Genomic DNA, 25,969 nt, shown 5'->3' on the forward strand with positions numbered 1-25,969 from the left:
ACAGGTGACTGTAGGAGGATTATACTGTGTGGGAGCACATGAAAATGAATGAGAATGGGTGGAGTCAACAGAAAAGTGGGTGGAGCTAAATTTGTTGCGGCGCGCACAGCGCGCTGCACATTTTCTCCCTCTTTCTACTCTTCAAAAGTTGGGAGGTAATACATAATTGGTATGTCACAAAATAAAGTAGTGTTAAAATGGCGGGGGGGGGGGGGGGGGGGGGGGCCAGTCACTTAGAGTCTATGGGGCCCCAAAATTCCTGGTGGCGGCCCTGCTTGTCCTCCTTTAGAAAGTAGTCTCAATTATTTTAGTAAAGAATTTTTAGTACAATTTGCTGACTGTAAAGACCATAGAACGAACATGGCGGTGAGGCCTAGCATGTCTGCTTGTAGGAGAACGCATTTACCAGCCAAAATATATTTCTTCTGACAATAATGGAACATCTATGGTCTACAGTAGAAACAATTCATCCTTTATGTTGCCACATCTCCATGTCATGTACAGATATTCTAATTTTGGACTTTTAATATGTGACTGACAATGAGGCCGCTTGTCCGCCGGACCCAAACAAATCACATAGAGCTAATTAGAAACAAGGAGGAATATCAAGTAACCAGCCGTGTAAACACCGACATATGCTAGACATGAACAAGGCGCATGTCCTGCGTACCAGATTGGACTAGGACAACTGTATTTACATTAGCAAATATAATACCACCGGCCATGTTACATGTCTGATTGTTTTCATAGACATAATCTGTATGACGGGTTTACAAGGACATGTCATTATTGTGCAACAGACTGTACAGTAGAGTGATGGACACGAGCAGCCATTACTACTGAAGGTGGACTATATAGTAGGCATGGTGTATTAGGGAGGGTGACCATTTTTGTGCAAAATGTCCTCTATGGATCACCACTGGCTCTATGAATTACTGGCATTTCCAGTTTGTATTCACCAGAACTAGCTTAATAAAAAAGATCATCTCTCTTTACCCCAAGGGTATAAATGGAACTGGTACAGAGGACATTCATCTATAGGATTTTTGGACGATTTTTGTGTTGGATCATCCTTGGCAAAGTGAAGAAATTTGCGCACTCCTATTTATGCATAGACTTTCCCGATGCATATCGACAGTGTTAACATCGATTGATCCCATAGGCTGAATGAATCCCATACACTTATTCATTGCAGTTGTGTAGTGAGGAGTAAGGCCAGGGCCCATCAGGTCAAAAACGCCGCGATTTGCTTTTACACTCATTGAAAAGTGGATGGGATTCATGCAAATCCCATGCCCACTTTGGGGTAAAAACCGCAGCGTGAACAGGTTTTGTATTTTGGAGCAAATGGCACCTTGTCTGTCACAATGGGGCAGACTTATTATGCGAAATGCCACTCTTTAGAGATGAGTGAGTAGTATTTGATCGAATACCTCCCCTGCGTAGTTATTGGTGTAAAAAAGCGCCAGGGAAGGTGGGAGGGGCATCAAATTTTTACTGCTCCTCCCACCTTCCCTGGCGCTTTTTTACACCAATAACTATGCAGGGGAGGTATTCGTTTGAATACTACTAGCTCATCTCTACCAGTCTTAAAAAAAAGAACCTGTTGGTAGAAGGCATGCCTTAAATCTGAAGAGGCTCTGACGTCTTAATAAATAAGGTGAATGCTCGTGCAGCAGAATGGAAGTTTACACCAGTCATGTATTACTGTATAAGGCCTCTTGCAGACGACCATCTGCTGACTGTTGGCCGTGATTGAATGACACAGGCGATACACGAGTGGCACATGGATGTTATCCGTGTGCCACCTGTGCACCAGCCATCCTTACGCCGCCCCAATCATTCAATGAATTGGAGCCGTGTGAGCACGGCTGCAGAACTGGACAGGAATAGGATATGTCCTGAGTTTTGCAGCCCAGACTGTCAGCCTGCATACAGGACCATATAAGTCGTGTGCGTAGACCGACAAAAATGAATAGGTCAGGCAGCACGGTGGCTCAATGATTAGCCTTGCAGCGCTGGAGTCCTGGGTTCGAATCCTGCCAAGGTCAACATCTGCAAGGAGTTTGTATGTTCTTCCCGTGTTTGTGTGAGTTATGCCTATGGGGGTGGCATATCTGTGCAAAAAAGGGCCTTGAGCATAAAATATGAGCCAAATTATCAGGAAACTGTGAGAGAGATTTTGATAAATCCCATCTGTGATGTATTATAGAATATCCATAAAATCAGTTACATACAGAGATACAACATGGAGTATCAAATCACAAATCCATAAAATATGGATCCATAATACAACCTCGTATATGACGCCCAATGTTATGTTTTCCATACGTGATAGGAATGGGATGACTCCAAAAACTCTTAAACTTCACTTAACAAGTAATATCAAAAAGAGTAAGTCGTCTTTAGAAGGTGCCAAAACTTTCCCACTAGAAATTACACAGATCGATCCATTCTTCGGTGACCTTTCTCACATTGCGGCTTGTTTTTGTGTTGAGCAGAAAATCTGAGCTCTGACTTTGTAACACTTTTTGTTTTGCCTTCAGGTGAGAAAGGAAGACGTGATACATTGTGAAAGGGAAAGCAATACCTAGCACATGCTTAGATCTGCCCCCGGACAAGCAATGGATCTTTTCAATTGACTGACAATGGAACGTTTGAGCAGTTTGATATGACGGATGAGATGGGAAATACACTAGGCTCCTCTTACATTAGCCTTTCGCCTGTATTAGCAGATACATGTGTTATCAGTAGGTCGGCTCATGGGAACTCAGCTGTCTTCGCCGTGTGAGCTAAAGGGTAAAATATGGAAGGGTCGATGAAAAAAAAAAATTACAAAAAATTCACAAAAATTCTACGACTGTAGGCTGACACTGGAACTGTGCTAAGATCATGTGTCCCAGCTGTACATTTTACCGTTTTAATTGCATCAGTGTATTTCTCCAATAAATGTCTTTTTCCTATATAAAGTGCACCCATATGGTGTAAAAGTGTCCCATTAAGCATCCTGATCTCCGACAACCACGAGGATATATAAAAAAAATATGTAGCCATTTTATGGATGTAAAGAGCTGTGCAGCTGCCGCTAAGGTAAGAATATGCACCTCCTGATGCTTATGTAAATATCTTATGCCATAAAATGAGATCTGAGTTTTCCATCTGGGTGCTACATGAGATGTAGGACTGTGGCTAGATCGTATTCACTGAGGACCCCACCAAGCCAGATGCCCCTTCACTAAGGGAGCAGATTTCAGCAGAAGTACATAAAACATATGTAGCTGTAAGGTAATGAAGTTTGGCACTGCAAAGTGGATAAATTATGGAGGCATCAGTATAGGAAAGCCAATACTAGGCAATTGGCTCAATATTACGTCATTTATGGACTTATGTGGGCTCAAAGGGTGTCAATTAGGCCTCACACACATGACACAGACACATATAGTCCCAGGGGCTTCTCACTATATACTGGAGCTGTAGACACTCATGTGCCTCCGATATATGGTATACCACATTTTTTGGATTACAACTCGGAGGCAATTCAGAGCCATGATACAGTCATTAAAGGGGTTTTATGGGATAAAAATATAAGAATAGGTAATATCATATCTCTGGTGGTCTGACAATGGGCACCCCCATCAATTAGCTGTTCAATCAATGGAGCAGGAAACAGACAGCGCTGTTCTCTGTGTAGTGGTGGATCTAAGTCATTGCAGCTTAGCTCCCATTCAAATGAATGAGAACTGATCTGCAGTACCTGGTCTGGCCACTACACACAGAACAGCACTGTATGCTGCTCCATTCTTGGAGTATTAGCTACTGAGAACAGTTCATCAGTAGGGGTTCTGGCTGTCAGAGCCCCACTAATCTGATATCGATGACCTATCCTTAGGGTATTTTTAGCCTGGAAAAACAATTTAAAGAGGACCTTTCACCGATTTGTAACAGGCAGTTCTATATACTGCTGGAAAGCCAACAGTGTTGAATTCAGCGCACTATCGGCTTTCCCGATCTGTGCCCGGGTAAAGAGCTTTCGGTCCCGGTACCGTAGCTCTTTACAGTCAGAAGGGCGTTCCTGTCAGTCAGTCAGGTATGTCCATTTCCACAGCAGCGCCTATCGCGCTGTACAGTGTGAGCGGGGAAGAACGCCCCCTCCTCTCCTGATAATGCTTGTCTATGGACAAGCACTGTGAGCAGAGGGAGGGGGCGTTCCTCCCCGCTCACACAGTACAGCGTGACAGGCGCTGCTGTGGAGAAGGACGTTCCTGACTGACTGTCAGGAACACCCTTCTGACTGTAAAGAGCTACGGTACCGGGACTGATAGCTCTTTACTTGTGGCACAGATCGGGAAAGCTGACAGCGCGCTGAATTCAGCGCACTGTCGGCTTTCCAGCAGTATATGGAACTGCCTGTGCCCAAACCCATGAAAGGTCCTCTTTAACCCTCTGTAAGATTTCTACTACAGTAGTCCATTTTGGAAACCCTGTACAATGACAAACAATGTAGACAAGTTTCTCCTCTTTGTGATGGTTTATCTCTAGGTTCTCTTTCCCTTTAATATGTACTATGCTTTCAGGAATCTTTTGAGCTATGCGCCCTTTCGATTCCGATTGTCTTTGCTCGTCTACCCTCAGAGGCATTGGATTTATATACATTTATGGATCCACAACCAACCTTTTCGAAGAAAAGCCAATGGTGATCAAAGCACTTCTACCCCTTTGTTTCAGCCGTCGGTGGGGTCTCCGCAGTAGGAGTACCCACTGTGCAAAACCTATGACATGGCAGACGTTTTATGAAACTACAGGCCCACTTTAAGAAAGATAGATTGGAAATATTCTGCTAAATAGATCGTCTTGTCTGTTTCTTAACTCTGCGAAAACTTCTAGTGTGGTTCTAGCCTAAGGCAATGGGATACATGACATGAATGAAACATGATTTGTCTCCCTCAATAAAACTTCTATACAAATTTTAAATTTTTTTATTTCCAACTTTAAATACTTGAATGTAAAGAAAAGTGCCCATTGCCCTGCCTGTAAATTGTACTCATGGGGTAATGATTACATGTCTTCCATAGAAAGAAACACCAAGGAAGTAAAACACCATAGCCCATACTGTAGTAGTCACATTACCAGTCCATTCGTTTAGGGTTTGACCTTACATGACCATGTAGTTCACGTGTCAGCTACTCTGCTGTGCATTGACATTAATGTCTCATGACTGAGATGGCTACTGTTTGCAGAAAAGCTACAGATGGAAGATCTGTATTATGTTACATGCTGCTTTAAAAAGCCAGTGTATATATGATATATATGGATCTCCTATATGATGGTCACTTGGGCTTTTCTCATCTATTTGCTATTGTACAGTTACTTATGGCTCTGGACTGTAATATAACCTGTTTCTGCTGGCATTATTGTCGGACAAGAACAGATGCAGGATCTAATTTATATTGATGAATGTTCTAACCTCCTTGGTGACACTAGTGCATAAATGTATCTGCAGCTGGGGGCCTACTATGGGCTTTTTTTTAGTAGGCTGTTACCTACTGTATTGCTCAGCTGGTTTTCACTTACCCATCCTCACTCCTGTCCACGACCTCCTCTTCTTTGCCTTCAGCCTCCAGAGGGAGATGCACGTTACGTCCCGGCACTAAACAGTGTCCAGGCATTGTGTCCTGACCAGTGGCGTAACTAGGAATGGCGGGGCCCCGTGGCGAACTTTTGACATGGCCCCCCCCCAACTGACACCGACGCCGAAGACCTCGACCGACCCCCTCCTCCGCACTCTATTATGTCCCTTAGTAAGCTCTGCATACAGTATTATGGCCATTAGTGGCCCCTGCACACAGTATTATGTCCAGGATCAGCAAGCAAATAGGGCCCGTAACGGCCAATTAAAAAAAAACAAAAAAAAAACGCAGCGGTAGCGGCTGTCACCGGGCCCCCTAATGGCCTGGGCCCTGTGGCAGCCGACTCCGCTGCCTCTATGGTAGTTACGCCCCTGGTCCTGACACTATTCAGCATTGGGCTTTGCGTCCTGACACCATTTGGCATTGGGCCATAATATAGAGCAAGAGGCTGAAGCTGAAGAGGAGGCTTTGGGCAGAAGCAGGGATGGGTAAGCAAATATTGGTTGTTATCTGCTGGTAGGGATTGACTAAAGTTACTTTGTGGGGCAAATATAGGGGCAGTATATGGTGGGGCAAATATAGGGGCAGTATATTGTGTGGCACCCAGTAAAGGAGGCACTTACTATAAGGGACCTGTAAAGAGGGCACTTACTGTATAGGGTCAATAAAGACGGCAATATACTGTATCAGGGCCAATAAAGAGGCATTATACTTTCTGAAGGGCTAGTAAAGGTGGCAATTACTGTGCTGGGGTTTAGGGGGGGCAGTATACTGTATGAGGGTCAATAAAGAAGGCAATATACTGTATCGGAGTCAACAAAGGGTCAATATACTGTGTGGGTTTCAATAATGGGGGCAATATGTCGTAAAGGGGACCGTGTAAAGGCCAATAAAGGGGCTATTATTGATATTATACAGAAGGGGCTCCATGTGTATCCGTCACTTTACTACCATTAATGTCCATTTCTCTCATCCTATGACTGTAATAATGGTAGTGTGAACATACCCTAATACTTTCAGCAATAGGGCATGGACTATCTGAAGCCATCTGAACCTAAGGCTGAGTTCACACGGGGTATTTTGGTCAGGATTTTGAGGCTGAATTCGATTCAAAATCCTGAGTAAAAAAACCGCTCCCGTAGAAATCAATGGAAGCCGGTCCGTTCTTTTTTCCAGGAGCTGTTTGTTCTGGCTCCCGGAAAAAAAGAAGCGACATGCTCATTCTTCAGGCAAATCCGACTGAAGACACTCCCTTCTCCTGACTAGGCCCATTCATTTGGGCCTAATCCGGAGCGGAGTGAACGACTAGATGCCGGTGCACTGTACCGGCACCCAGTCACTGCTACCCGTATTTTGGACCAGATTCTGAGGCAGCCTCCGCATCAAATTCCAGTCCAAAATACCCCGTCTGAACCCAACCTAAGTAAGGAAACTAAGGACAAGTTTTTACTCTAGAAACAAAGTTGTTTAGATCTGCCATTATCTTGTACAAGAGCCTTAATAAGGAATATATTAGTAATTACTTAAGGTAGAAAAACATATAAAACCACAGACTTCCTGCACCAAAACAAATGAAAGGAAGAATAACAACAAGCTTGGACGCTTAGTAAATAGGATCTGAAGTGCTCTAAATGGTATCAAACTTTGTGACAACATGTGCTCATGTGAAGGAAAACATGTTCAAGTTCCCTTGTGGCCTGCTCTCGGAAACACACAAGACCCATTGTGATACCAGTTATATAGAATGGCCCAATAAAGCCCGTGAGAATTGTAATGTAAGTAAATTCAAAAAGTTACACGGAACACGGATAGGAGACTAATGAAACACATGCAAATTGGCTGTTTAAGGATGAAAGTTACTTTCAGTACACAATTGTGTGAGTATACAGAGCACAGAAATTAGATTGCAAGCTCCTTCAAGACAAGAATGAATGTGATTGTGGATTGACCTGTTACAGGCTGGACTACAAAAAGAAAAAAGAGGCCAACCAGAAACAGTATAGTTGGGAATAGTTGCGAAATTGCAGAAACTGTCCCTGTTTTTAGGGATATTGTTTGTCCACTAGATAACAGCTGATACTACTCAAGAGTCTGTGTGTGGTGCTGCCCAGAGCCAAAGAAGAACCCCACCTGCTAAAGAGGAGCTCGGAGTGAGAAAATGTCAGTTATTAGAAGGGTCTGATGTTAGCTCTTAAAGAGGTTGACCTAGTTAAACCATTTATCACCTCTCTATACAATGGGTTATAAATGATGATCTTTGGGGGATTCTTGGGGACTCAACCAATTACTAGAATGGTCGTCCTAAGACCCTGTTACGGAGTATTTTGAAAGGGTTAATTCAGTGACTACCCTTTATTCATTGCCATCATCCCCCCTCCCCAAAATTAATAAAAGCTAATCAATGAGTTCCATGTATTCTTGGAGTCAAAAATGTCACCCTGGAAGATCATATCTTACTCTGAAAACACAAGACCTCATAAAGCCATGTCAATAAAACAGTTATAGTTCTCCTATAGTTCTATGTAAAAACAAAGAAACCCCAAAACAAGCAAAAAAAAAAAAAAAAAAAAGAATATGGTGTTTCCCAATTCCCATCCAAAAAGATTAAAAATAATAGCAAAAGTCAACAAATAAGTTATAGGTCCTCCAAAATGACACCATATGATATGTCCCACAACATATAAAGTGTTTGGCTCTTGGAACTCTGCATCAATGAGGAGGACGTGAATTTTTGAGGTTGATATTCTGATAGACTGCTGCAACGGTCCGGAATTCACTATGTTTGTGGAGATTGCCCAGTTCCACAGATATCAGTGTCATTACTTTCAGCCAACTATAGAAGTGTACAGTCAAGTGGGCAGTCCCCACTGTCTACGTATAACGCTAAATGGTAGAGACCGCCCACTTAAAAATACAAAAAAGTACTGTCAAGTGAGTGGTCCTCCTCTACTCTACAAAGATACTGAATGGTGGAACGTATCTGAAAGTACCGCTATCTTTGGAACCATAAAATAATAACAGTGGTGTGTTTAGGGCGCTGCCTCCCATCTGTGGATCATCTATAAACTCAAAAATTCAGAGGAGTCTTTAAATGCTCAACAGGAGTATAAATAGTGAAATAATTCAGACTGGACCTTGTGGACCTTGCTGTGGTTGGAGTCAAAACTTGTGTTCCATCTTTTCTAGCGGTCCCGTTCAGATCATATGCCATAGGTGGTACAATCCAGCCATTCTGTTAGACAATATAATGGTGTCCATGACATTTTATGCACAACCCCAGTTTTAGGATTGAATAGCTGTCAGCTCAACGCGCATTCAGCTGATAGATATTTCTTGTAACTCCCCGATGCTCATGCAGGCTCAGCCAAGTGTGCCAGTGTCACCAATGGGTGTAGAAAAATAAACCACCACCAGATAGGTTTTTCCCTCTGTGGGGCAAATGATCAGACGTGATAAAGATTCATCATAACTAATCCTATGATCTATCACATAAGATATGCAGCCAATTCTGCCCCGATCGGTGGGTTCAGTTGCCTTTTTGGAGTCAGTAGGTCTTATGTATACTACCATATAACAGCCCAGTATAATCTCCAAGTTGTATGGTGCCCACAGAAATCTATGGGCACCGTATAACCAGCTCGATGTAAGGAGTTCATTACACTTGAGAAAAGGCAGAAGCCCGAAACGCGTCGTGTCTCATTGGACTTCAATAAAGAATAATAGCATGTTATATCTGGAGAAGCGCGGTGATCGTTATCTTCTGGTCCTATTGGCATAGAAATCTACTGTATATGGTTATATTGTACCCCAGTATATCTTCAATGTAATATAAAGATATACCTAGGTTGTTTTTCGTCTTATTCTATATAAATCCACCCCTCAAAAATTGCGCTAAGCCCTCCCAGATGCCATATTATGGATGGATTTTTTTCCTAAATGCAATGGCCCTCTATAAAGTGGTGCTGTACTATGTCATATAGTGTATCTGGGCCCTATACTATATCATATAGTGTATCTGGGCCCTGTACTATATCATATAGCGTATCTGGGCCCTGTACTATATCATATAGCGTATCTGGGCCCTGTACTATATCATATAGCGTATCTGGGCCCTGTACTATATCATATAGCGTATCTGGGCCCTGTACTATATCATATAGCGTATCTGGGCCCTGTACTATATCATATAGCGTATCTGGGCCCTGGTGCTTTCACATATAAGACTGCAATACTTTATTTAGTGGGGTCTACAATAGAATTCGCATTGGGACCCATGAGCTTCGAGTTAATGTGGTTTTAATGTGTCTGGCGAACGCTGTGGTAAATCGCCGCTCACATTGTGTGACCTGAAAACAGACCCTAATAAAATAACAATAACTGACGTAAATGCGAAGTGAACAGAGCCCCTTGAAACGTATCAGCGCAGGAATTTGGTCCTGACTTTGCCAATCAGACAATGGCCGGTCTCAGCTGTCATATATTTTCCATTAGAACAGTGCAGAGCTGTAACCTTATCTCCTTAAAACACATGTAATTTGCACTTTTTTTTTTCTGATGCAAACGAAAGGAGGGAAAAAAAACCTCAGCGTCTTCCAAAGTAACCAGCTCGTGATTGCGTTGTGGTGTTTCTGGGCCTCGGGTAACAAAGGCGACGATTCAGCCCACTGGACACATGAACAGGCCTGTTCCCTATAAGTGTAATGTTATTCCCTCGGCCTACACACACACAGAAGGCAGGGTCGTTGTTTGCATCCATCATAATAAATGCTAGGTTATGTTGAAGAATAGGCCTGTTGAGAACGTAAGGCGTTTGGGTCCGGAATTCGCTGCCCACACTGTTTGTTTTTTTCCCCCTTGAATCAGTAACCTGGAAATGACCAGTTCCTGGAATAATTAACTAAATAATCCTATACAAGGCGCACACAGTCACCATACTTCCTATAAGACGGCTCTGCAGAACGTAGGCGTAAACACATAGTTACTAACATTTCTAAGTAGATTCCAGGGATACAGCTCTCCTTATCTAAGAGCCTTGCAAGAAAAGCAGCACAAGGCGCATACTGTCTTATATAATACGTGCACATATTTTTACTAATTTCAAAAGGGGCTGTATCATCAAAAAATATATCATTTTAATCATAATTTTAGCAATTTTACTTAAAATGTGACTAAATATATTAAAATTGAAGTTCTCGCACTGGCCACTAATGTAGATACAGCAGCAGTAATGCAGAGATAATATTCCTCCATTTCCTGTCTTGTGTAGAACAAGTTTTAGCTTTACCGTGTAGACCAAGACAAGGTCAGCAGAGTCATTTCATTATCGATTGTGTTAAAGGGGTTTTCTGATTGCATATAGTTAGGACATAACTCTGGGATTTGTGACTTTATGATCAATCTCTGGAAACCCTACTTATCTTGAGAATGAGGCGTCTGTGGCCCAATCACAATCTCTTGCTGTGTGTTAGGTGGTTGGGTCATTGCTGTGCAGTAAAAGGATCTGAAGGTGCCACGGTTCCCTTACTCCCAGGGCAGATGAAGCAAAAGAGGCTTGTGGCTGTTCAGACAAGTGTCAGAAAGTATCACTGGACAGGGAGAAATAATAAAAGAGTTGCAGTGTTCATTTACCTTCACAATCAGGATTTGAGAAGGTCCCAAAGGTCAGACACCTATAACGTTGTTGTATGTCCTAACAATGTGCAGAAAAAAAAGGAGAACTCCCGGACACTCGAGTAGCATGTATATCTCTCATGCTGCCAGAAGAAAGTCCAATAAGGTTACCTCTGCATGCTATCTGTGATAAGCACTGCAGGAAAAAACGCAATGTGTTTCGACACAGTTTTTTTTTTTGCTGCAGCCTTCTACGAGGGGCCTTAGCCTTAAAGAGGTTTTCCAGGATTTTGAGTATCAGAAGATTTAAGGTTCACGAGTCCAAATAGTGGCCTAAGCACTTGCCAGTAAAGAACATGTGACATATGTGAGGGATCTCTGACCGCCGAGGCCTTGCGGCTTCTAGAGCCCATTCACATGATAGAAAAGGGGTGGAAGCGGACAACACAGCAACAGCAATAGGTGATTATAGCTTTTTTCTTCCCCAAATTATTTATTTACATCCATCCTGACTGCCCTGCGGCTGCTTCTCATCCTTGTCAACACTCTTAATGACAGCTCTGCTGTAATATTACCCGGTATTGGCCTGTATAATTGTTGTGTAGGTTTGCTTGTGCTTTATGCTTTATATTGTGCATTTTATGATGTGTAGTGCACTGAATAGACCGATGACTTCTTGCGGGGAGGCAATGGTTCTCAGTGATGGGCCGAGCATGGTTGTGTGTTGGCTGTGTGTTGGTCAATGTCCTTTTGGCACTGCTTTTTGTGTATCTAGTCTTTACGCACTGCAATCCGTGAGATGCAATTCTGGGGCTGAGCCTGTTGTTTCTGAAGGCTAGCATGTTGAATCTGTTGTCTGCCTGAAAACCAGTTACCTTGAGTGTTGAGGGCAACCCCCCCTCCCCTCCCCCGTGAGAATTCGGCAATAGCTGTGTGCACCATGGGGATCATCAGTTTTTATCATGTTGGACTGCTTTGCTCCCTTCACTCCTATTATTAGGAGTTTGCTATACCTATGCACCACTGTGCCATGGTTATATATACCTGAGAGGCGCTATTACCCCTCAAGTTTTCAGACATATTTTGAATACTAGAGTAGAAAGGTCCCCTGATGAAACCTTGAAACTCGTAGGCTTTTGGGTTCAGTATTTGTAAGGTTACAGCTTGGTACTGCCCTTGTAAGGGAGGGAGTTTTTGGGGTCCGCAGGGAAAATTTCCTAGGGTGAGCACAGGGGAACTTAGGTGTACTTAGGTGACGTCTGATGGGGTAAGACTGAAACAATATGCACTTGTATCCTGTGACGTTGTCCTATTACCCGCTGTTGCTTCATATTGGTAGTGTTTTTTACCATTGTGGTCTCCTCACTTTTTGTACTTGATTAGTCCTGTTTTTAAGGGGTTTATATTAAATGGTAATTTTTAATTCATCAGTGCTTTGGATATATTATTATTAAATGACCTAAATAAAGTTGACCATCTTAATTTTTGTATCTCCATAAGTGGCCATATACATTACTATATTCTGATGAGTTTTTCTTTAGATTACTCGATTAGGTACGGACAAATGCCAACATTCCCACTAGAACTATATCCAAGTTGTACAGTGCTGGCTCTATATAAATAAAATTTATTATTATATTATTATTAATTATTATTATTATCAATTTAGACTTTTCTGGAAATTTTTTTTTAGAGAAGATCTGTGAGCTTTTCTGACACTAAATACAATTCTGGGGTAACTATTTACACTCAAAATTTCTGATAATTCCTCTGTTATTCCTCCTGCAAATGTATGAATTACTTACCCATGTCAAAACAGCGTGTCCTTCAGTCTAATACAGTCCGAAATGGTTATTCCAAAGTCAGAATGTATTCCTTTCAATTCTTTCCCACATAAAAGCTGAATTTGCCCCGCGCAAAAAGAAAAGGAAAAAATATTTTTGCAAAAAAATGAAATAGAAAACAAATGTTTATCTCGGCACGGCGGCGTTTTCTCAGGAACTGTTGTAGATTCTGTCCAGTATGAGGAAGGCTGCAGTGATAAGATCTACCCGTGTCATTATAAGACTTATGTTGGATAGTCCAAGCATAATGATACGCTATATTCTGACAATACAATAAGGAGATAACATCTAATAGTTTCTAAGGTTTTTAGTACATTGCATTTCTTTTGGCGTTGTCATATTACTCTCGTTTTACTGCCAAACGTATAAAGTTACTGTGGGAATTAAAGTAAAATATATACCACTAATGACCAATGAAAAGCGAGTGCCGCGCGTCTTAGGAACTGTCTGGAACCCCGTGCTACATTGTGGGGATAGCAGCTGCTCCGAAGACCCAAAACCACAAGTATGCCTTCACATCACAACAATTCCTGCTTGCAGAATGCTTAGATCCATATTTGTATTTCAGAGATTGTTTAGCGCTGGAAGCTAACCTTATATGCCCTCTATAAAGACATGAGATTTCTATTTCGTAGAAGTGTAGACATATCTCAGTATCGAAGACCTTGCGTAGGATGTGCCAGAAAGTAAACCATCGAAGCAGCTTAAAGGGCTATACCACCAGGAATCAAAGAACAATGTAGGTAAAACAATATAGAAAATGGACCTAATTCTGCCCCAGTGTCACCGTATAGAGGATAGAATCTGATACGATAACAGAGATTTCCTACAGGTCAGTATTATGGATCTGCTAACATATGATTGTACTTGCCAACGTTGTAAGGTTCTGGTGAAAATTTCTGGGCAAAGTCCATGTCCTCTTTTCGCACATGATTTACCCCATTTTTTGTGAGATGGACATGCAATGTGCTAGTCATGTCCCAAGTTTGGAAACCTGATCTGCACAAAAAGTACCCATTTCACATATAAAAGGCCATCTAGACCAGTGGATGAGGGAGTATCCCGCTGGCTTTAGAGATTTTCCTGCATTACTGGGACCTGTTTTTATGGGAGCCTCCTGGATGTTCTGGGAAAGTTGGAAAGTATGCATACGATTAGTGGCATAATGACCGCGACCGGGCCCAAAGGGGTACAGGGCCCGCGGCCAGCTGGAGATGGCTGGGGCCCCGAATCACCATTACAGCAGTCAGGGAAAGCCTGTTTCCCCAACCGCTATACATATTGTTAATGGAAAGGAACCTTCCACTGATCTTTTACATCTCTTAGACTGTTGGGACCCTGTAGATCCTAGGACTGTTAGGACCCTGATCAGCACACAGCTCCCTGTAATGCCGGGCACTGTTCACTCACCGTATTCTTGGTTGTGGGTACTATAGCTGCACCCCTTTCAGGTATCTGAGATACTGCTGCATCTCCTGTAACCGTCATTATTAGGGTTGAGCGATCGGGAAAGATCGGATCCCAATTGGCCGTCAAGCAAGTTTCACGATTGCGATCGGGATCGGCTTGAAAATGATCGAAAATCGGATTTTAAAAACGATCCTGAAATCTCAAGATCGGCTCAACCCCAGAATACGTAAACTCCTAAATAGAGTTGAGCGATTGGGAAAGATCGGATCCCGATTGGCGATCGAGCAAATTTCCTGATCGCGATCGGCTGGAAAATTATTGAAAATCAGATTTTAAAAACGATCCTGAAATCTCAAGATCGGCTCAAGCCTAGTCACTATCAAGAATTCACTGTAGGGAGGGGGTAGGGGGCCCCGGACAAAAGTTTGCATCGTGGCCCACAAGAGTTTTGCTTCGCCACTGCGTATGATACCTCAATTTTATTTGATCCAATGACATTTATTCTATTTCATTAGGCAATGCTATATTTTGTCTGTGGGGGCGCTTCAGAGAAATTAAACACTGGCTGTCAGGTTCTCCCTTAAGTTACAGATGACTGTTTAGGTTTCCAGCAGGAGAAACCTTGTTATCCATTGAATGTTATCAGAGATATCTTCTCATTTCTTTTTTTTTAGGATTTAATGATCATTTTTTTACAGTTAATAGAAAAAATTACAGGTAACAAATCTGTAGCTATTACTTCTATCACACAGATACAGCCGCAGATAGGACACTAATACGCTCCAGGCTGACATTTATTGTGCCTTTAGTCAAATAGAAATTAATCCCATTAACTTTGTGTTCTTGAATATTCTCAGGTTACAAAGAACACCTGTCAAAAGTTGATCTTTTCAATACACTGAAAAAAAAGAAAAAAAACCTGCCACAGTCCAAGGCGTCTAAAATCAGCAAAACCGTGCAAAGTTCTCGTCTTAAAGAAAAAGTATGTTACGCTCCACATTCTAAATTCTGCCCTCTGCCTGTAGGCTGCCTGTATTACACCTGGTTCTACCTCAGTAAAGACAACTAGGCCCATATCGAAGATTTTGATAGTCGGTGATTTAGTCCTCTTTCAAGGCTGGCACCAGCGCCCGGCAAACCTGGGCAAGGCTCGGAGCCCTCATCAGTGGGGAACTCCACTCAGCTTCTCCAATGAGCACTTCCATTAATACAGACCCAAGTGCTAACCTCACTGGTATTAGGAGAAAACAGTAAGTGCAAATTTCCTCACTTCTCATTGCTGTTAGCTCCCCGGACTCTCTGCCCCTTCCCTGCTCTTGTACTGACAGGGTTATGTGTGCTGGAGCAGAGAGAAGGGACAGGGAGTTCAGGGATTTAGGAGCAGTGAGTATACAATCCTTACTCACTGCTCCCTTCCTGGGACCCTGCAAAACTTTATGATGCAGATGGTGGGAACAGTCATATACTGTATGGGGGCACAATGGGGCCATAATACTGAATGGGGCTTAGTAAGGGGGTCATTATACTGTATGGAGCGTAATATGGGGTATTATCCTGTATGAGGGCATAATTAGGGGCTATTATAAGGTGTGGGGGGATAAGAAGAAAATTATACTGAGTATGACATAATAAGGAGGTCATTTTACTGTATAGGGCTTAATAAGGGTGTTACTATCCTTTGTGGGGCATAATAATGGGATATTATACTGCGTGGGGGCATAAGAAGAAAATTATAGTGTGTGGTGCATAATAAGGGAGTTGTTACATTGTGTGGGGCATATGGACGCATGTTTTTAGAGGAACACACTACTACTGCATGAGTTGCGTTGCAAAGGGGCCCATTGAAGTTCTGTTGCCCAGGGCCCACACAAACCTGGAGCCAACCCTGGTACTATCCCTATGTAACGTATATAGAGATATCTCTGTATATCAGTATAAATAGGTTATCCAAAGGAATAAGTTGCTGCCAGACACCTGCAGGGACTTACCGACTATAAGAACAAAGAATCAGAATCATGTCAAAATCCTTCTTTCGCCCCATATCTGGTATTGGGAGAAAGTTAGGACATCCTCTTAGATGGTCGCTTGGTCCTGCAGGAATTGCAGGTTCAGCCAACATTCAGCTCATGGGTATTGCAACCTTAAGAACAGGCCATGGATGTTAAAATCTCGGAGAACCCCTTTAACATGCATTGCCTGCTGAAAGTAAAATGACCAGGGATTACGCTGAAGGTACATCAGAGGAACAAGTGTCAGTCACAATGATACAGTGTATTAGTTCAGGACAATTAATTCCTTGTGGGAAACGTGGACATTCATGTAATTACATTCAATGCCGGTTGTATCACCTCTCTACAATGACGTTAATAATCCTCCATGAAAAGACACTGGAGCAATGTTATCTTACCAGAGAAATGAGAAAATTAATGAACTAGCTGTAGACGGTAATTATGGAGGAGCGGCTGACGAATGCCATTATGACCTATTTACATCTACATTTCTGAGGACAGATCATTTTTACGGTTTACAATTAATACATTCTAATCCATGGCAGCAAATCCTCCAGTTAGTCCATATGATAGGTTATTATAGGTTACGGGCGCTTCTGCAAAATTTACATTTTGTATCCAAAAATACAAATAGAAGATTTATCGTTGAAAACACCTTTCGCTAAGTATAAAAAACTGCTATATAAAAGGTATATGTAGTAATAAGGAAAATGCCATATTAGCACAAACCTATGCTCTATACGAAAACAGAGGCTCTTATTTTAGTTGTAGATGTAGCCCATATTGACCAACTTTAAAGGGATTTTATCATTGGATATCCTTTTTTTTCTCCCTAACACGTAGGAATACCCTTAAGAAAGGCTATTCTTCTCCTACCTGTAGCTGTCTTCTCCGCGCCGCCATTCGGTATTTTTTTTGTTATGCCAATTAGTTCTCTCGCAGCACTGGGGGTGGTCCCCAGCGCTCAAACAGCACTAGGGGGCATCCCCAATGCTGCGAGAGAACTCTCCAGCGATGCCTCTATCTTCTTCTGGAACATCCTCTCCCTATGTCTTCTTCCGTCCTGGGTTTCAATCTTCTAGCTATGACTAAGAGGTTGAGAAACCTCGAAACGCGTCAGCGATTCTTTTAAATCCACTATGTGTGTTTCCTGACTTTTGTGTCTTGCACTTTTGTATGCTGTCTATTTTAATGTGATGGAATAAAGCTTGAAGACTTTAAAGGCTACGGAGTGTTTGCAGACGATCTCTCCATTTTGCTGCTTCATTGTTCAATCTTCTAGGCCTCAGGCCTTGGGCAGAGCCGACTACGCATGCCTGGGCCACAAGAAAATGGCCGCTTACACCAGCTTACTGTGTAAGCGATTATTTTCTTGCGGACTTTTGCTGAAAGGGGTACCAGACCATAAAAAGTTCCTGCATTCATGGTCATATCCATTGGCAACTGATCAAGACAACAGATGTCACCACTGAGATGGTCAGAGAAAATCTATAAAACTCTGCAAAAGGTTTCATTATTTAAATGTTTTGTTTAATTTTAATTGTTTTCAAACTTAATGGTTATGTTCATAGAAAAACAAAACCTTTCAGTCCTGCCCCTCTTGCACCCACCAGTACACACCTCTAAACCAGAGAGGCCTTTCCACTTTGGGCGGTAGCTTCATACACTACATCCCCCTTTTGAGCTGAATTTTCTGGGACTTGGCAAAAATTCAGGACAGTTGGCAACTATGTGGCTAGTGTGAATGTGGCTAGTGAGAGCGAGGCAAGTTAGGGAAAGATTCAGGCTCATCCAGTGGGCCAATCCCAAGGATACAAGGGCCCACAGTATGACTTTGATCATTCCCTATGGGTAAAAAGAGTTTGCAACACTAAAAAGCATGAAATTGTGTGGGTTTAATTCCGAACAGGAAAACTGAATTTTTTTGTGATTTATACAATGAATGATATTTAGTAATGTTGAGCGAATAGTAGATACGAATACCTCGCTCCAATAGGAATGCGTGTTAGTGGCCGTCAAATCTTCACAGCACTTAACCCCTTGGTGTTCAGCCACTTCCACGCATTCCTATGGGAGCGAAGAATTCGACAAATAGTTTCGAATACTATTTGCTCAACACTAATCTTTAGTTTCTATGCGGCCTGAGTCCAAGGTCTGAACCCAGCCGTATTACAGATCTATGTTGAACATGTATAGGGTGGGGGCTTTAGTTTTGTGTTTATGAATATCTTAGATTATACATAGTTGGCATATGAAAGAATAGATGACGTCACTGACCTGTCCAAGCATATCTGGTGCAATGGGGATTATAGGCCAAATAGTGGAATAAGCACCGAAGAAGACCAGCCACATGAGCATGCTCCCCCAGACCGCCAGATGGCTGAACTATAAGATGAAGAATAATTCATTTTTATTATGTTTGTCATCATATCCACAATAACATAGACATGAAATACACAAAAACAGAGACATGGTAAAACTAAACTCATCTGACAAGCCGTGCTCCCCAGGGACACTTAGACTGAATTTGTGCTTCGACTAAGGGTCCATTCACACGGAGTAACGTGCCGCGTGATGTGGCACGTATACGGCGTGTGAGACTTTGCGCGCCGTAAAAGCTCCCATTGATTTCAATGGGAGCCTGGATCGTATACGCCGCGTTATTTTACAGCCGCAAAATCACGGAAAGTCTCACACGCCGTATACGTGCCACATCACGCGGCACATTACTCCATGTGAATGGACCCTAAACTATACCTGACACTATTGACAGGCTTTGGGTAAATAGAAAGCTAGTTTTTAAGTTTTCATGCTCACATGAGATTAAAAAACATGGCTGCTTCTTCAAAGAATCTATCGACTAGGGATGGTTCTGTAGCTCAGTCTCATCCAGGTGAATAGAGCTGTGCTGCATTAACGAACACAGCCCATAGAGTGACGCTGTTTTTGGAAAAACAAACAAACCATACAAACACTTTCATTTCTAAAAAAATATATTATGAATTCAAAGTATATAACTGTATTCAAAATTACTCCTTAAAGGGATTGTCCAATTGCAGACCAATATTAAGGGACAAATATTATTGTTTGTATAATTCAAAATTGTACAATTTTCCAATATACTTTCTGTATCAATTCCTCCTGGTTTTCTAGATCTCTTCTTGCTGTCATTTATTCTGTTTACTTCAAATCCGTCCATTATCATGTTATGTACAGTCCATGGTCATGTGATATACAGTCCATTGTCATGTGATACACAGTCCACTGTCATGTGATACACAGTCCATTGTCATGTGACATACAGTCCATTGTCATGTGACATACAGTTCATGGTCATGTGATGAACACACAGGTGCACAGCTCATTACCAGGCAGATGTCTAATTATTGAGATGTGATGTAAAGAGCTGCCACCTGTGTGCATCACATGACAATGGACTGTATATCACATGACCATGGACTGTATATCACATGACCATGGACTGTATATCACATGACCATGGACTGTATATCACATGACCATGGACTTATTTTTATCCACCGGCAGGAAGCAGAATGAATGACAGCAACCAGAGATCTCAAAAACCAGGAGGAATTGATACAAAAAGTATATTGGAAAATTGCACAACTTTTACAATAACATGGGTCTCTCAATATTGATCTTAAACTGGACAACCCCTTTAAATTACATTTTTAGGCTGAGATCACACAGGGTTTTTTGGTCCCAATTTCCAGACCAAAAAACGGGTAGCCGCGAATGGATGCCGGTGCATCGCAAACTCCGCTCTGGATTAGGCCCAATGAATGGGCCTAGTCAGGAGGAGGGTGTATCTTCAGGTGGATTCGCGAGGCGAATCGACCTGAAGCATAAGCATGTCCGTTCTTTTTTTCAGGAGCCGGAACAAACGGCTCCCGGAAAAAAAGACCTGACCAGCTCCCATGATTTCAATGGGACCCATCTTTTTGGTCAGGATTTTGAGGTGAATACGGCCTCAAAATCCTGACCAAAATGCCCCGTGTGAACTCAGCCTTAGAGTATGTTCAAACATTAGAAAATGAAGAGGAATTACTCTTCATTTTCCGCCGCCGGCATTTTCGCCATGATCTAGCCACGATGGGATATTGATGCTGTGGAACGGCATTCCGACACGACATCCCGCTGCTGATTAAGCCCAGATGAATAGGCCTAGTCAGCAGGGAGTCTCAAGCCGCGGAGTCCGCGGAAGGTCGGGCAGGACGCTTCTTTTATCCGAGTCCTGTTGCAATCTCTGACTCCCATTGAAAACATAGGAGGTGGATTCCGAGAGGAAGTTGTAACAGATTTGGGGGCGAAATCTGCCTACAAAACCACGGCAAATTCCTCCGTGTGAACACAGCCTTAGATGTTATGTTTATCTCAAATAGAAAAAAAGTATCATGTAATGCTCCAAAATGGTACCACAATAACCACAAGCTAGGGTCCGTGTAGATCCCGCGTTATGTAGCCTAACAAGTCATATATATTTTATACCATTCCATGGTAGTAGGGTTCACTTACTTTTGTCCATGCTGTGGTTTCTAATCCAGCTTTCAAGCAGACCGTCACCACAACATACTATAGACAGAGATAAGATAAAAAGCCGACGTAAATATTCAGTAAATACATCATGTAACGTCTTCAGCATCTGCCTCGCCGCACAAATACTTACAGTGTAAACAATGTTTCCGACAAATAGGTAATCTGTGACATGTCCGCTGGAGAAGACGGCATCTGTAAGGGGGAGAGAAAACACTGATCAGACGTATCCTGCACATTATTCATGTCCGGTGTATTAGGACATGTGCTCAGCCGGGTCTGGAGCAACCAAAAACAACAAATATGTTAACAAATGCTGTATGAGTGTCGGTATAAAGTACAATGCAAGTATTGTGTCATGCCAGAGTTTTATTGGGGGCCCACAAGAGGATTCACCTCTTTACTTGTGGGCCAGTCCGCGCTGACAGTATATATAAAGGTATTAAACATGCCAACTCTCCTGAAACATCCAAGAGGTTCCCACAAAAATGGGCTCACCTCCCGGCACCTTGAAGAGTTGGGTAATCTCTCAGGTCTGTATGTCTGTTATTTTACTTGTGATGTGAGCACTATATGTGTCCTCATGGTGTGACTGCCACATTTCTTGCCCAAATGCAACACAATAAAAAGGGGTGGTCACCGCCCTCCATTGGGGCAGGACTTTAAGAAGAGGGGTGTGATCACTGGAGTGCACCGGCGACCAACTGAGAGGCAGGTAAGGGGTTGCAAAACCTTGTTATATAGATCTGCAATGAGAAACCTATAGGCTGATATGGGCCCAAACTCTACTTTCTTGTCTTCACTGTTATACAAAGAGACTGGTGAATAAAATTTGGCACGCCTCATTATGTAGTATGGTACACATAGCAGAACACAGAGTGCCTAGAGGTCTATATACTGTCTGGGATTTATAACTCATTACAGGTGGATAGTAGAGAACATTGCCATCTATATTCTCGGCTGTGTGCAGGTCTCTGTTGCTGCTTTGCTGTATATGTGAATGAATGCACCATAGATTCAAGGGGTCATGTAGGAGGGGTCTGTTGGACTAATTCCCTTGCAGGTGCTGTGGTGTAGCTGGTAGTCCTCTACCCAATATCACTGTAGGTGGACACTTGAAGTTGTAAGTATTCTTACATATAGTAAGGGACCCCCTTAAATGTATCAGTGGAACTGTTTTGGCTTTTATCAGAACAACACTTGGATGCTGGATTTCCCTCCTACGTTTTGAGACTGTCTCAGGTCTTCTGCGCAAGCGCTGGTTCACTAGAGGTGAGCTGTTTTTGCTGCTACCAGAACCTTGTATGGCTCCTAGAGCTGTAGTCAGACTTTCTTAACTATGGCTCTGGGGCAAAGGTTCAGTTCAGTACCCTGACCCCGTATCTAAATACCCTGGTCCGGACACAGTGATTTGCTGGCCCTTCTACTATTACCATGAACCTCCCATCTTCTTCTTTGGAGGATTACCAATACAGCCAAACAGGAGATGGCCCATTGCCCACGATACTCTAGTTAAACAATCCTAAAGCGACAATCCCCATTACATAAAAGTATTTTTTTCATAGTGTATTTACAGATGGGGATATTATCCTGAATACTATACGACCCAACCAACTCTAGATCCCACCACCCCAACTTCATGACCTGTTACTGATATTGCATGTAGTACGAAGTTGCAGACATCACCGGTATTGTTTTCCTATTAATGATCTTAACTCATTCTACAAATGTGCAAAACTTCAGTGAAATCACAATATTCTGTCTACACAAAACCCATAATAAAAGCTGCAGCCAACAATGCAGGCCTGGGGGTCCAATAAATATTTTACAGTTTACAGAATGTGATATAATTTATTACGCCAATAAAACGTGATTCTCAAATCACCGCTACAGTAAAAGACAAAGTGATTCCTGAAGAACAATTACACCCGGGTGTTGAATTAGAGCTTTATTTAAGTTATAGCATCACATTGGCTTCACTACAATAGGGGGTGAAAAAACCCTAAGGGTTGTCTAAGGTAATGTTCAGACAAGGGCCCTTGCAGGGGTTTTTGTAGCATTCCTTTTTTTTCGTAAAAATAAGATCTGTCAGCAGCAGAAGTTAGCCTGCTTGCTCACGGTCTCCCTGATCTGTAGTGGTCTGTCAACACTGTTTTCTCTTCTCTGTAGGTGATCTATGACTATTACCATGTTACCCTTCGCCTAATATAAGAACCTATATACTCCATGTACATAACTACGAGGTCAGGCAAATGCTATGAGCCCAATAACGAAAGTGGACCATTTCCACTTAGACATCAGGTCCAGCTGTTGATGGGGAAGTGTAAAAATATAATACAGTTCCAGGTATATTCCTTCTCTAACATTACTTTTTGCATGTTTTATTTGCGATCACATTACTGCCAGGGTGTGACATCATTATATGCTTTCTTCTATATTGCAAAGTCACCGGAATACAGTGATCTTTTATGTGGGCATTATCTTTATGTTATATCATGATGTGCATTAGTTCTGCACTTTGACATTACCGACTGTTATTTCACTACTGTGACATCACTGATTATATTATTTCACTACTGTGACATCACTGATTATGTTACTTTACTTCTGTGACATCACTGATTATATTATTTCACTACTGTGACATCACTGATTATGTTACTTTACTTCTGTGACATCACTGATTATATTATTTCACTACTGTGACATCACTGATTATGTTACTTCACTACTGTGACATCACTGATTATATTATTTCACTACTGTGACATCACTGGTTATATTATTTCACTACTGTGACATCACTGGTTATGTTACTTCACTACTGTGACATCACTGATTATATTATTTCACTACTGTGACATCACTGGTTATATTATTTCACTACTGTGACATCACTGGTTATGTTACTTCACTACTGTGACATCACTGATTATATTATTTCACTACTGTGACATCACTGATTATATTATTTCACTACTGTGACATCACTGATTATGTTACTTCACTACTGTGACATCACTGATTATGTTACTTCACTACTGTGACATCACTGATTATGTTACTTCACTACTGTGACATCACTGATTATGTTACTTCACTACTGTGACATCACTGATTATATTATTTCACTACTGTGACATCACTGATTATATTATTTCACTACTGTGACATCACTGATTATATTATTTCACTACTGTGACATCACTGATTATATTATTTCACTACTGTGACATCACTGGTTATATTATTTCACTACTGTGACATCACTGATTATATTATTTCACTACTGTGACATCACTGATTATGTTACTTCACTACTGTGACATCACTGATTATATTATTTCACTACTGTGACATCACTGATTATATTATTTCACTACTGTGACATCACTGATTATATTATTTCACTACTGTGACATCACTGATTATATTATTTCACTACTGTGACATCACTGATTATATTATTTCACTACTGTGACATCACTGATTATGTTACTTCACTACTGTGACATCACTGATTATATTATTTCACTACTGTGACATCACTGATTATATTATTTCACTACTGTGGCATCACTGATTATATTATTTCACTACTGTGACATCACTGATTATATTATTTCACTACTGTGACATCACTGATTATATTATTTCACTACTGTGACATCACTGATTATATTATTTCACTACTGTGACATCACTGATTATATTATTTCACTACTGTGACATCACTGATTATGTTACTTCACTACTGTGACATCACTGATTATATTATTTCACTACTGTGACATCACTGATTATATTATTTCACTACTGTGGCATCACTGATTATATTATTTCACTACTGTGACATCACTGATTATATTATTTCACTACTGTGGCATCACTGATTATATTATTTCACTACTGTGGCATCACTGATTATATTATTTCACTACTGTGGCATCACTGATTATATTATTTCACTACTGTGACATCACTGATTATATTGCTTCACTACTGTGGCATCCCTTTAATCTGACACCACTTTATGCATGACTTTGTGTTATGCAATTTATTTCCTAATGTGACATCACAGTTTGTGTAATTCTTGTGCTGTAACATCACTAAGTAGCTGATCCCCTTTACTGTGACATCACTTTGCACATTAGGTTACTATTATTGTGACATATGCATTATCCCTGTATTGTTACATCACTGTGTTCATGATCTGAATATTATGACATCACTGCGAACATTATTTCTGTACTGTTACATACTTCCCAACTTTCAAAGGACTTGGGCTAAGGCCCCACAACATGGAAACGCAGCAATTTTTTGTTGCAGATTTTTCTGCGTTTTTTTTTGAGCCAGGTTGAAAAAGAATGGGAAATATTTTCTTAAATACACTCTTGAGTTTGGCTCAAAAACTACAGTAAAATCTGCAACAAAAAACACTGTTTCCACAACATGGAGCTTTAGCCTAAAGGAGAGAGAGAATGTGCAGTGCTATGCATGCTGTGGTGAATTTAGCCTCATCCATTTCCATTTTGGCTCCACCCATTTCCCCCCCATTTCTATTAGTGCCCTCACACAGTATAATGCCCCCTACAGTCACCCTGGCTTGGTATGCCTCTATATTATAATTTCCTCCTCCAGTTGCCCTCACAGCATAAGATCCAACTCCATTGACCCCACAGTATAAAGTTCTTCTCCTGGTGCACCCACAGCTTAATGTTCCTCTCCAGTTGACCCCACAACATAAAGTCCCTCTCCAGCTGCCCCCACAGTATAATGTCCCCCTCCCAATGCTTACACAGTTCAATGTCCATTTCTAGTTGCCCCCATAGTATTATGTCCCTGCCCTGTTGTCCCACAGTATCAAACATAAACATCCTAATACTCACCTCTCCCAATTCCCCTGCTGTTCTTC

General features: G+C 41.7%; 1 protein-coding gene across 2 annotated transcripts in view; it reads right to left on the minus strand.

The window, feature by feature from the left end:
- The window catches only part of ATP8A2 (ATPase phospholipid transporting 8A2), a 576,493-nt gene that overhangs the window by 106,807 nt on the left and 443,717 nt on the right, over nucleotides 1–25,969 (minus strand). For both annotated transcript variants that reach the window (XM_075265950.1, XM_075265949.1), the window contains 3 exons: nucleotides 21,188–21,249; nucleotides 21,037–21,093; nucleotides 18,778–18,885 (listed from right to left, as the gene is read on the minus strand). In XM_075265950.1, coding sequence (XP_075122051.1) covers nucleotides 18,778–18,885; nucleotides 21,037–21,093; nucleotides 21,188–21,249 — 227 coding nt within the window. The remainder of the gene's footprint in view (nucleotides 1–18,777; nucleotides 18,886–21,036; nucleotides 21,094–21,187; nucleotides 21,250–25,969) is intronic.

The sequence above is a fragment of the Leptodactylus fuscus genome, chromosome 2, assembly GCF_031893055.1.
Source record: "Leptodactylus fuscus isolate aLepFus1 chromosome 2, aLepFus1.hap2, whole genome shotgun sequence".
In the NCBI taxonomy this organism is placed as follows: domain Eukaryota; kingdom Metazoa; phylum Chordata; class Amphibia; order Anura; family Leptodactylidae; genus Leptodactylus; species Leptodactylus fuscus.